Consider the following 12,753-nt stretch of genomic DNA (forward strand, 5'->3'; position numbering starts at 1 on the left):
TTTGAACTTTTAGTAAATAAGTGTATATATTATTTGGTGCTTTATTATATATTGGTCTGTGACCTTTTCTTTAAGGTTGTTAGGGGACATTATTTAGCTTTTCATCTGTGCATGTATTTTATTTCCTTTATTGAATTGTCCATAATAAGTTAGACCAGCAGTTACAAAGAAACTTTCTACTTTGGGATCTGTAACTAGTTTTCTATTTAGACTTAGTACATTGTTTGGGTTTTTCAGGTTGTGCATCTTAAAGTAAATAAATTGAACTAAATTTCCTAAACTGTTCTGTATTCTGCTAAAGGTGGGGGTGGGGGGTGGGGGGGAGGTGTTAGGGGGTGGGGATGATCACAGAAACATTTTAAAGATACATTATTCATTTAAGCATTTTTTTTAACATAAGATATAATTTGTTAGATGGTAAAAAATAAAGTAGGGAAGGAGGGAAGTATGTTACAATTTTAAATAGATGGGCAGATAGGCAAAAAAGCCTCTCAGAGTGGGGGATATTTGAGTGAAGACCTGAAGGGGGTATAGGAGCTGACATCCAGGAGAAGAGTACTCTGGACAAGGGGAATAGTGTGTACAAAGACCCTGAGGCAGGATGTGTATGTGTTTTGAGTAATAACAGAGTTCTATGTTTATGCAGCATGATAAAGGTAAAGAGTAGTTGGGGAAGTCAGAGAGCTAAATGGCAGGGCAAGATGTTACAGGGCTAGAAAAACCATTGGAAAGACATCACATTCCTTGTTATAGTCCATGGGATATTTTCTGTGGAATACCTTGTATAGGGATACAATTCTGAGTTTTCATAACTGTAGACTATATACAACTACAGTTTTAATAACTGTAGACTATCCAAGAATGAGGTAATTTTAACCAAATCTTAAGAATTTTATATTCTATTTTACTTTGAAGAAGTGGTAATTTTTTAATTAAATAAAAATAAAAAAATAAAAATAATAAAGTTTTTAATTATAACTTACTTTTTTTATCATAGGTAAATTAACATGATGGATTTCTCCAAGCTCCCCAAAATACGTGATGAAGATAAAGAAAGCACATTTGGTTATGTGCATGGGGTCTCAGGACCTGGTGAGTAATACATAATAATCATAATAGTAAAAATCCCTAATATCAGTTAATATCTTTTCAAGGTGTTTTAAGCAGAAATACACAAGTTTCTCTTCACCTACATAAATTCTGTCTTTAGAAGATTTCATACCTGCTGTAAGACTGAGGCAATACTTCTATCATAAGGGTTACTATAACATTTATTATCTAAATTTGATAATTATTATGTAAATGGATAGATGGTGTTACATGTCTTAAATTTTTTTGTTGTTAAATCTGAGGTTAAAAGGCTATAAAGTTTATAGGTTTTATTTTGTGATACCTAAATGTCTGTTAATGTGATTTAAATTTTAGTAATTGCTTTTAGAACATTTCTCAGAAACATCAACCATGGCTCTTTGCATGTATAAATCCTTCTGAGTGATGATTCAGATATCACGTAACTAGCTACCTATAGCAAAATAGTCTTATGACATGATAATGAGAATGGAAAGCAGTTTATGTTTGTTTTGCCCACAACTTGGAGCATTTTAAATAATAAATAAATCTCCTCCTAGTGTTAAGTTTGTTATTCCACATTTCCACTGCAAAATGTAATTCAGTTTCTGTTGGTAAAACTACTCGTTGATTTGTAATTTTTAGTGCCATGAAAATTCACTTTTCCTTGTCTTTATAAACCTCATGTTGTAGTCTTTTTGATGTTCTAATCACAATAGAGGTGATGGTGCTTTTGGGTGTTAATAGAAATGAAGATTATCATTCACTGGGCTGCTTATTTCTCCCTCGTAAGTTTCTACTGCTTAGAACTTGGTGTTTGAGCTTGAATTTTTAGCAAATATAATATATTTCACTATTTTCAATCTCTTCACCATTCAGAGAAACACCTTTTCACCTTGATGATCATAAGGCCTTTAAGGAAGACAGACTGTACATAAGAACTTTGAGGGAAAAGGCAAAGAACACTCTCAAAAGAGTTTATGTGAAAATATTTTTCTGAAATTTGTCAGCACTTTAGTTATCTGTGGTATTTCATTGTGGGCCTCCCAGGTGGCACTAGCGGTAAAGAACGTGCCTGCCTATGAAGGAGACATAAGAGATGTGGGTTAGATCCTTGGGTCAGGAAGATCCCCTGGAGGATCTTCCTCCCACTCCAGTATTCTTGCCTGGAGAATCTCATGGACAGAGGAGCCTGGTGGGCTGCAGTCCGTGGAGTCACAGAGTCAGACATGTTTGGAGTGACTTAGCACACAGCTCACATTTCTGTGCTTCTTAATTATTCTTATAGATACAGAGGTAAATATTGATAAAAGAAATAAATTTCCATTGTTCTAATGTAAGTTAAATAAATATTAAGTCCCTAATAGTTTCTACTTGAATATTACCTAATTAATAGTTCTAATTAATTGTATCTGAAGGCTAAATATTGAAATAGACTTACTCCATTGAGGCCTGCGCAGGTCCCAGCCTGTCTGTGGTTTGGGGTTGCTATCTGCCTCATAGAGCAAAGTAGAGGCTTTGTCTCCTGGGAAGACAAAAGTCGTCTTCTCCTGAAAAGACCTCTTACACAGTTGGCATTGGCATCTTCCAGGAATAGGAGGGCAGGAATTGAGACCTTAGGAGTCTGGTAGGGAGAGGCAGAGATAGAAAAATTGAGGTTCTAGGGAGACGATGTTGGTTGTAACTAGAAAGTTCAGAGTAGGGCATTGTTACCTCCAGAACTCATTACTGTTAACTCTGCTTGGCTTCGTGACAGTCATAAAAATGGATTCCTTAATAAAATAATAGTACAGTTTCAAAAAAAAAAAAACCATCATAGACTTATTCCTGTACATATCTGAAAACATACAACCTTCCCCTCCTGCCAGAAAAGTAACTTTTGCTTGCTGGGCAACATGATCCAAAATAATAAGTGCAAATTCTAATCCAGTATTTATAAGAAATAGGGAATCTTGATGAGGCTTTCATCCAGTGGTCGTGACTGATTATAAACATCCTGTTTGTTGTTGTGCTCAATCATGTCTGACTCTCTGTGACTCCATGAACTATAGCTTGCCAAGCTCCTCTGTCCATGGGATTCTCCAGGCAAGAATACTGGAGTGCATTGCCAACCTACTCCAAAGGCTCTTCCTGACCCAAGGATCGAACCTGCATCTCTTGCATCTCCTGCATTGGCAGGCGGATACTTTTACCACTGCACCACTTGGGAAGCCCAAATGCAAGTGGGAGTTTTTTTAGGTAGATCTGTCCAAGAAGAGTTTCAACAACCACTAGTATAAAGTGTTAGAAAGTAAAGTTGTTGTTTTATGTGATATTTCTTAAAGGAATGGTGAAAACAGAGCGTGCTGATGATTGTTAGTTTTAGTCTTTTATTATTATTACTACTACTTTTCCAGTACCCACCATTCCTTGTATTATAGCAAGCTAGGTTGATCAAAACTTGCCTCAGTGCTACTAGTTAAGAGTTTGACGTTTATTTGTCATATAGAACTTCAAAATGAAAATAGTATTCATGTGTATCATGTAAACAAGTAATCTTAGCCTAAAGCCTAACAAAATTTTATTCTGTTTATCCCATCTATGACATATGCTAAAAAATGTGTCTTTTTATTAACAAAACAAAAAGAAATGGAAGAAAATATTTGCAGTGATGTGACTATAGAGGGTTAATATACAAAATATACAAACAGCTAATGTAACTCAATATAGAAAAACCAAAACAACCCAATCAAAAAAATGGGCAGAAGACCTAAATAGACATCTTACCAAAAAAGACATAAAGATGGCCAACAGGTACATGAAAAGATGTTCAACATCACTAATTATTAAAGAAATGCAAATCAAAACCACAGTGAAGTATCTTCGCACAGCAGTCAGAATGGCTGCCATCAAAAAGTCTGCAAATAATAAATCCTGAAGAGGGTATGGAGAAAAGAGAACCCTCCTACACTGTTGATGGGAATGTAAATTGGTGTAACTACTATGGAAAACAGTACAGGTTTCCTTAAAAATAAAAATAGAGCTACGTATGATTCAGCAGTCCCATTCATGAGTATATATCCAGAAAAGAGTAAAATTGTAATTTAAAAAGATATATGTACCCCAATGTTCATAGCATAACTATTTATAGCAGCCAAGACCCAGAAGCAACCTAACTGCCCATCAACAGTTGATCAACTTAAGAGGATGTGGTATATATACACAATGGAATGTTACTCAGCCATATAAAGAATGAAATATTGCCGTTTGCAGCAACATGGATGAACCTAGAGAATCTTACACTTAGCAAAGAAAATCAGACAGATAAATGTTGTGTGATATCTCTTATATGTGGAATCTAAAAAATAATGCAAATAAATCTGTATATGAAGCAGAAACAGACTCACATAGAAAACAAATTTATGGTCACCAGTGGGGAGAGGGAGGGAGGGACAAATCAAGAGTATGAGATTAACAAATAAAAACTACTGTACATAAAATAGATAAGCAATAGTGATTTACTATACAACACAGGGAATTATACTCAATATATTATAATAATCTATAGAAAATGATCTGAAAAAATACATGTACATAGCTGAATTATGTTATATACCTGAAACGAACATAGTGTTTTAAATCAAGTATAATTTAAAAAAAAAAATGTTCTTTTTGAGAGACTGTGTGTCCCATAGTAGGTGTTTTATTTTTCCTATAAATATGTGAGAGAAGTATATTAACAAATTTATTTGGTATTTTAATCATCTGGAACTATTCAGAGTCTTAAGTCATTAAAATACTCATTTGTGCCTTTCAGTGGTTACAGCCTGTGACATGGCAGGTGCAGCCATGTATGAACTGGTGAGAGTGGGCCACAGCGAGTTGGTTGGAGAGATTATCCGATTAGAGGGTGACATGGCTACCATCCAGGTGTATGAAGAAACTTGTATCCTTTTTAGTTCAATTTCTGGCCATTTTCTACAAGTCAGAATTTAAAAATTTTTGGCAAAGGTAAAAGCAATACCAGTGGTATCAGAAACATGGAATGTTTTGAAGAAACCTGATATATAGAAGTTTATTGAAAGGTACTAGGAATTAGTGCTCTTATTTTGAGAAATCAGTATTATCTCCTAAACTTTCATTGCTGTTAATATTTCAGTGCTGTTACTTAAGCATTACTTCTCTGACTACTTATTTAAGTTTTATTTGATACAGCCTTTTTGCCATGCTAAAATATATGCTTACAGTACTTCTTCTTTCTATGTCAGTATTGGAGTGCTAATTCTAAACAAAATCACCTGAAATTTTTAATAAAATTAAAAGTATTCATAGCTATGAAATCATCACGAATGAAAAGGACTTTTTTCCATTGTTAGATTTATTTTTTATCTATTTCACATGGTTTTAAGATTTAAAGTAAACAAATGAGCATGTGTATATTGAGAACCTGCTCCACTTTTGTCATCCTGTATTTGGCCAGTTTTCAAAACAGACATGCATTCATGCAACCAGTTTTGTTAGTTCCACTTACTGTATATCCTTCTAGTTTTTTATATGGACCATTATAAATGTGTATTTTTATTTCCTTTTTTTCCCCAGAAGATAGTATATTATAGGTAATGTTCTGCACCTTTTATTCACTTAAAAATATATGTATTGTGGAAGATGGATAGATACATGATGAATACAATGCAGTGTGTATGGTAGATCACTGTAATATTCTTTCAACTTTGCTGTAGGCTTGAAATATTTTTATAAACAAATATTGGAAATTATATTTTGGAGATCTTTCATGCAAAATTCATAAAAGTACCTGTCCTTTTTTACAGCTACATAGAATTCCAGCATATGAATATACCATCACTTGTTAATAAATCTCTTAATGATTTTTAAGTCTTACAATTTTTTTGGTTGTTTCTCAGTCTTAAGAGTTTAAGTTTTTTTTTCCTAATTCTAATATCCTTTTTAAGGAACTGATATTCCTCATCAATATAGTTGAAGCAATGTATTATAGAGAGACTTTTGATTCTGTTTTTAGCCTGTGGTTCCCAAACTGTGCCCAAGGCACTCTGGGCAGCTGCAGCAAACTCGTGTGGTGCTCCGGGGTGTTTTAAGGATTTGCAGTAAAGACAAGAATATTTGCCATGTTCTCAGACACCATGAGAACTAGTAGCTTGAGATAATAAACAGTTTCATTATCTGACTGCACTGCATTCTTGTTGATGATGTCATATCTTTGTGAAGCCGAGTTTTTGGCAATTGCTAAGCTAAAAACCAAGTGTCATATGACAATGATGTGGATTGAGTATTCACTCTGACTTCATGGTTTGGAAATTATAGACTACCCAACAGGCACATAAATCCCCTTTGCAAGAATTGAGATTATTTAAAAATGAAATTAAAATGTTCTTTTTTCTTTCAATTTATGTGTCTTTTTGTCTCAGTTTATGTGTCTTTTTCTTTCAAAGTGCTACTCACTTGTTAGACATATAAACTTATTAAAATGTTTGAGCATGATTATTTAGTAGATGAAAATATTAAATGTATCTTTTGTTGTAGATCTCTATGAAAAAGTTACCGAAACACTCACAATGCTGTGGACTGTAAGTTTGAGAATCTCAGGTTTAGCTTCTTACATGTCATTTCCTGTTAAGCTGCGGTACTTCTTTATTTTACAGTATCTCCAGTATTTCATAGTGAATTTTCCTCAACCACCTTTCCCAGCTGGTGTGTCTGTTGGAGACCCTGTACTCCGCACTGGTAAACCCCTCTCAGTTGAACTTGGTCCGGGCATTATGGGAGCCATTTTTGATGGTATTCAGAGACCTTTGTCAGATATCAGCAGTCAGACTCAAAGTATTTACATTCCCAGAGGAGTAAATGTGTCTGCTCTTAGCAGAGATGTCAAATGGGATTTCACACCTTGCAAAAACCTACGGGTATGTCTTTGTAATCAAAATTTCTAAAGTTGTGAAAGAATGTGAAAAGAGTGTTTAGTGAACTATTTTGTACTCTTAGTCAAAATAAAAGTGGACCACAGAAGCATAGTTTACTTTTTTTTTTTTAAAGCTCCACTAAAAGGATTGTAGAACAAATATATTTTATTGATAAGTGAGGCAAATGAGTTAAGTAATGGCAGGGGAGTCTCCTTGATGTTTATTGAACATTAAATGGCTTGATGTTTGTTTGAATATTAAGCAACAAGTATGTTTGTTCTCTAGGTTGGTAGTCACATCACTGGTGGAGATATTTACGGAATTGTCAATGAGAACTCTCTCATCAAACACAAAATCATGTTGCCTCCACGAAACAGAGGAACTGTCACCTACATTGCTCCACCTGGAAATTATGATACCTCTGTAAGTATATCATATAAATTTTAACTCACATGAGTGGCTCCACTGATATAGTTACCCAGTTGTAGAACTCTAAATAATTATAGAATTCATATTTAATATGTAAGTTTTAAGTTACTTTCATAATTTAAGATATTCTCCTTTAAAACTTGAGCTTGAGACTACAAAGGGCAAAATATATTGTTTCTTTTTAAGGAGAAACAACTAGTACAGTGTTTTCTTACCTTCCCAACTTATGCTGTATTATTTAAACCCCTGATTCTTTTCTCCTTTTTTATTTTGGTCACACGATGGGGTATGGGGGAGCATAGTTCCCCAACCAGAGATGAAACCCGTGCTCCCTGCAGTGGTAACACGGAGTCTTAACTGCTGGACTGCCAGGGAAGGTCCCAAACCCCTGATTCTTTAGGCATAGAAGAGACTTTGATCTTAATTTTCAGTCTCTATTCACATAATGAATCATGAAATGGATTGTAAGTTCTTACTCTCAGTGAACCATTTAAAACTTAGTCATTTGCTATTACTGATAATCACATCATATCAAATACAGTAGGTACGTGATAATCTTTGTGAGTATGAAGAATCTTTTTTGGGAAGGTCATTGTAGCATATAACTTTTTCCCAATGAGATATGATGATAATAATTTTCTTATCATCTCACATCACCAAGATCTGTGCTCTACAGTATAATAGAGAACAAAAGAATTAAGATTGGGGTTCTGGGCAGTCAGCTAACCTTACTCACTAGCTTAGAGAATCACTCACCTACACGTTAATTCAAATCCATGTATCAACAAGATTACAAATTTCTGTAGGTCTTTGGACCTTGAGATCTTTTGTGAATAGTTAAAATCATCTCACTGTTTACAAATATTAAGAGTTACTCATTATCTTTTTGCTTTTGTAAATAATTTAAAGTATTTAACTTTATTAAATATTTTAGGATTCTTAATTAAATTAGTATTTAAAGCAGTGCAAGAAGATTATAATAAAGTAAAAAAGATTATAATAAAATAAGATTATAATAAAGTAAAAAAAACAAAGAATGGAAAATAAATTATGAAAGCTTTCATTTCTTCCCTCCCTCAGTTCCAGGAATATCTTTTGTATCCTTCAGGAATTTTTCCTGTGTATATTCATGTAATTTATTTAATTGTTTCTCTATTACTTGAAATACTTCTTTCCCAAAAATTTCTCAACTTTTTTTTAATCATTAAAATAGTAGTAAGTGTACCTGGTTTAAAAAAAAAATCAGAACGGTATATATTTATAATAAAAGATGTAAATCTCCCTCCCTACTTCCACATACCACCTCTCTAATCTCCCCTAGAAGTCTGGCATTACTTTTCTTTAGAGGAAGAAATGTTCATAGTATTCTGAAAATCCCACTGTATTTTTGTAGGATGTTGTGTTGGAGCTTGAATTTGAAGGTATAAAGGAGAAGTTCAGCATGGTCCAAGTATGGCCTGTACGTCAGGTTCGGCCTGTCACTGAGAAGTTGCCAGCTAATCATCCTCTGTTGACTGGCCAGAGAGTCCTTGATGCCCTTTTTCCGTGAGTTTGAACTGTGTCCCATAGTTTTCCCTCAGATTTTTATATGTGCTTACTATTTCACTTCTTTATAGATAAGGTTTTATGTGCTAATCCTATAATATGTTTTATCTAGAGAAACATGTTTTATGTTTTTGCCAATGCTTATTTAGAGAGTCAGACCATTGAAGAGAATTTTTCACAGTTGCAAAAGGAAAGCATTATTTCTAAAACTTTCTGAAATTTTCTTTTTATCCTATAATTAGTAGATTGATGTCACTTTAATTGATGATTTCTAAAATCACGTGGGTTCTCTGTGCTATCCAGCAATCTTTCTTAACTTTATAGTCTGCTCTTTGCCATTTTCTTCAATTGCATAAAAACCTTTCTCTTTCAGGTTTTGGCATAAGCATACTATCCTTTACTTTTAACAAATAACTTCATCTTTTAATTTGCAGAAAAGACTGAAGCAGTGATATTAACTCTTTTAACTTCTGATCACCAACCCCTGTATGTCTCCCTTCAGCTCACTTACCTTTAAACCTACTCTGTGTTGTTCTGTTCCTCTCTTATAAGATCTTCAGTACTCATTAAAAAGAATACATTTGAATCAGTTCTAATGAGATGGATGAAACTAGAGCCCATTATACAGAGTGAAGTAAGCCAGAAAGATAAAGACCAATACAGTATACTAACACATATATATGGAATTTAAAAAGATGTAACGATAACCCTATATGCAAGACAGAAAAAGAGACACAGCTGTATAGAACAGACTTTGGGACTCTGTGGGAGAAGGCGAGGGTGGGATGTTCTGAGAGAACAGCATTGAAACAAGTATACTATCAAGGGTGAAACAGATCGCCAGCCCAGGTTGGATGCATGAGACAAGTGCTCAGGGCTGGTGCACTGGGAAAACCCAGAGGGATGGGATGGGGAGGGAGGTGGGAGGGGGGATCAGGATGGTGAACACATGTAAATCCATGGCTGATTCATGTCAATGTATGACAAAAACCACTACAATATTGTAAAGTAATTAGCCTCCAACTAATAAAAATAAATGGAAAAAAAATAAAATAAAATAAAAGATCTTCAGTACTTTGACTCTTCTTATTTAGTCAGTACCTCCTGTTTCTATATCCTTTAGAATCCAGTTTAAATTTAATAGTATATCATGTCTATGACTATTTGTCAGTATATTAAATTTTCTTGTTTCTCTGACTTCCATCATACCTGCCTGGTAAAGTATCAACTGTGAACCAGTCTGGCTATCTCCTTCTCCCAAATCTACACTCAGGCTGCTGAGAAAAATAAATAGTAAGTGCAAGTTGGTATCTCAGCACTGTGGCATAATCCTTCTGCAGTTCCCTAATTGTCATTCTTCTGCTCTCCTCAGTGACTATTTCAAACTCTCTACCTGCCTCAGATCTTCCGCTCTTCTTTCTCCTTCATTCTCACCAAATGGTCATCTCAGATCCTTCACACAGAAATGAGGGGCCATCAGATTTGGAATTCTTTCAGTTAACACATGTTCCCATTTATCCTTTATTCCTCTTTCTTTTTCTGGTGTTTACCCCACCTCATATCTCCTCAGAGACCTTCTATTAGGTGATCTTCCTTTCTTCTCCCATCTAATGAAAAGACATCTGCCTTCTACCCTTCTCTTTCTGCCTTCCACTACTTTTCTCCTTATCTTCACAGCCAAACTTCTTGAAAAAAAGTTGTCCCCACTTTTCCCACTTTAATTCACTGTACCTCTATGGCCATGGTTCCACTCCTCAGTGAAACTACTCTCACTAACATCGTCAGTCACTCCCATACTGAAAATTCAATAAATAAGTTAGTATTTTCTTAATTGCTACAACTTTTGATGTTGGATATTGCTTTCTACTCCTTCCTCCTTGAAACACCCACTTACTTTGCTCTTCCTTTTACCTTCTTCTACAAGAAGCTATTGCTTATTCTCCATTGCAGTTTCCTTCTCCTTAATTTTGCTATTTTTTAGAGTTTTTCTCCTTTCTTTCCTTATTATACATCTTACCCTCTGTTGAATGACTTCATCCACCCTCAAGACTTAAATGTTCATCTATGTATGTTGATTTCTAAACCTATATCTTCATCTGAACCTATATCTTCATCTAAACCTATATCTTCATCTTCATTCTAAACCTATATCTTCATCCCAGATCTCGTTCCAGGCTCATATATTCACTTTGGATTATACCTCTCCTTTTGAATATCTTACTGGTACCCCAGAGTCAGTGTTTTAAAACTCATATCATCATCTTAATCACCACTCCATTTCTTGAAACTTTGCTGCCTCTCAGCAAATGTCATTACTGTACATCCAGTGAATCCCTCTTCTAAAATCTGTGACTTATCTCAAGGATTGTTTTTACCACATCTCATTAATGAACTAGTGCTATTATTCTGTTCCCTCAGTATTTTTTTTATCTGCATCTCTCATCCCTATTCCATGACTGTAATGAAGGCTCTTACCCTAATTCCTGCAATAATCACATTTAATCAGACTTCACATCCTCAGTTTTGCCTTCTTTCTGAGTGGTTGTCCATATTACATAGTGATCCAACTAAAACACATATTTGATCCTGTACTGTTTTGCTTGAAGTCCTCTTTATTGCTCTCAAAACAAACACACAAGCCTTAACCCCATAAAAAGCCACCTGTGACCTGGCTCCTGCTTACCTTCCAGTATTGTCTCAGCCACTTGCTGTCCAACTGCTTCCTTACAGACCATGCTTCAGGCTTCCCGATGGGCTTTTAAATCCTCAAGCAGGGCTCCCTCCCTCTTGGCCCTGGACTTTTGCTTATGCTGTTCCCTCTGCATGGCATGTTATTTCCCTACATATGACTGATTTCTATTTCCTTTCAGGTCTTAGCTTCTTTCAGAATTTCCTAACTCCACTCCAGACCAGTGTCAGACTTTGTACCCCTTCTGTGTACTCCCACAAACCTTGAATGGTCTCTGTGATGGCACTTTTCACATTAGATTGTTGAACTTATAACATGGGACACACCCAGCTCTGCCTTCCCACCCTGACTTAAAAATGTTTTGAAAGAAGTATGCAAAGCCATAGGATGAATGGCCTTGGCCTTCCTAATTTATCAGAGTCACTGAAAGGTTTCAATGGGAAAACGTTTTAATGCATATTAGTTTCATATGAGAAAAGTATGTTATCCTTATTAAGGATGCAGTGTTTGTGTCTAAGTTGTCATAACTGTCTAAGTTGGTCATAACTTTCCTTCAAGAAGTAAGCGTCTTTTTATTTCATTGCTGCAATCACCATCTGCAGTGATTGAGCCCATCTTTGCATGAAAGGAAATTCTTATTTTTTACCTCAGAAGACAACTTTCAAAAGTGTTCATATTTTTCTTTTAGCTTTAATTCTTATTTTGTCCTTTCATAAACTTATTTAAGCATTCAGAGTATCTCTACTACTATTTTATTTATCTTATTTTCATATTCCTCTTCTCCAGGTACCTTATGGAACATACTTTCACTTTCCAGCTATTACAGATGATTAATTATTATAAAAAACATATCCTACTTTAGGTGCAAATAGGGGAGCAATTGTTATATCTCTGTCAGTACCTCATTCTTTCTAAGTGTATGTACAGATACAGATGACAGTATTTTAAAGTGCTTTCTTTAACTTGTATCTTTAACTGTGTCTCTTTTGTTGTTGTTCAGTCACTAAATTGTGTCTGACTCTTTGCAACCCCACAGATCATAGCCTGCCAGGCTCCTCTGTCCGTGGGATTGTTTACCACTGAACCACCAGCGTAGCCCCTGTGTCT

General features: G+C 35.0%; 1 protein-coding gene across 5 annotated transcripts in view; it reads left to right on the plus strand.

Moving 5' to 3' along the window:
- Positions 1–12,753, plus strand: part of ATP6V1A (ATPase H+ transporting V1 subunit A) — a 58,335-nt gene that overhangs the window by 26,581 nt on the left and 19,001 nt on the right. For all 5 annotated transcript variants that reach the window (XM_065943396.1, XM_065943399.1, XM_065943397.1 and 2 more), the window contains 5 exons: positions 998–1,092; positions 4,865–4,993; positions 6,772–6,986; positions 7,269–7,406; positions 8,806–8,957. In XM_065943396.1, coding sequence (XP_065799468.1) covers positions 1,008–1,092; positions 4,865–4,993; positions 6,772–6,986; positions 7,269–7,406; positions 8,806–8,957 — 719 coding nt within the window. In that variant the 5' untranslated portion in view covers positions 998–1,007. The remainder of the gene's footprint in view (positions 1–997; positions 1,093–4,864; positions 4,994–6,771; positions 6,987–7,268; positions 7,407–8,805; positions 8,958–12,753) is intronic.

Source organism: Muntiacus reevesi, chromosome 8 (assembly GCF_963930625.1).
Source record: "Muntiacus reevesi chromosome 8, mMunRee1.1, whole genome shotgun sequence".
Taxonomy (NCBI): Eukaryota; Metazoa; Chordata; class Mammalia; order Artiodactyla; family Cervidae; genus Muntiacus; species Muntiacus reevesi.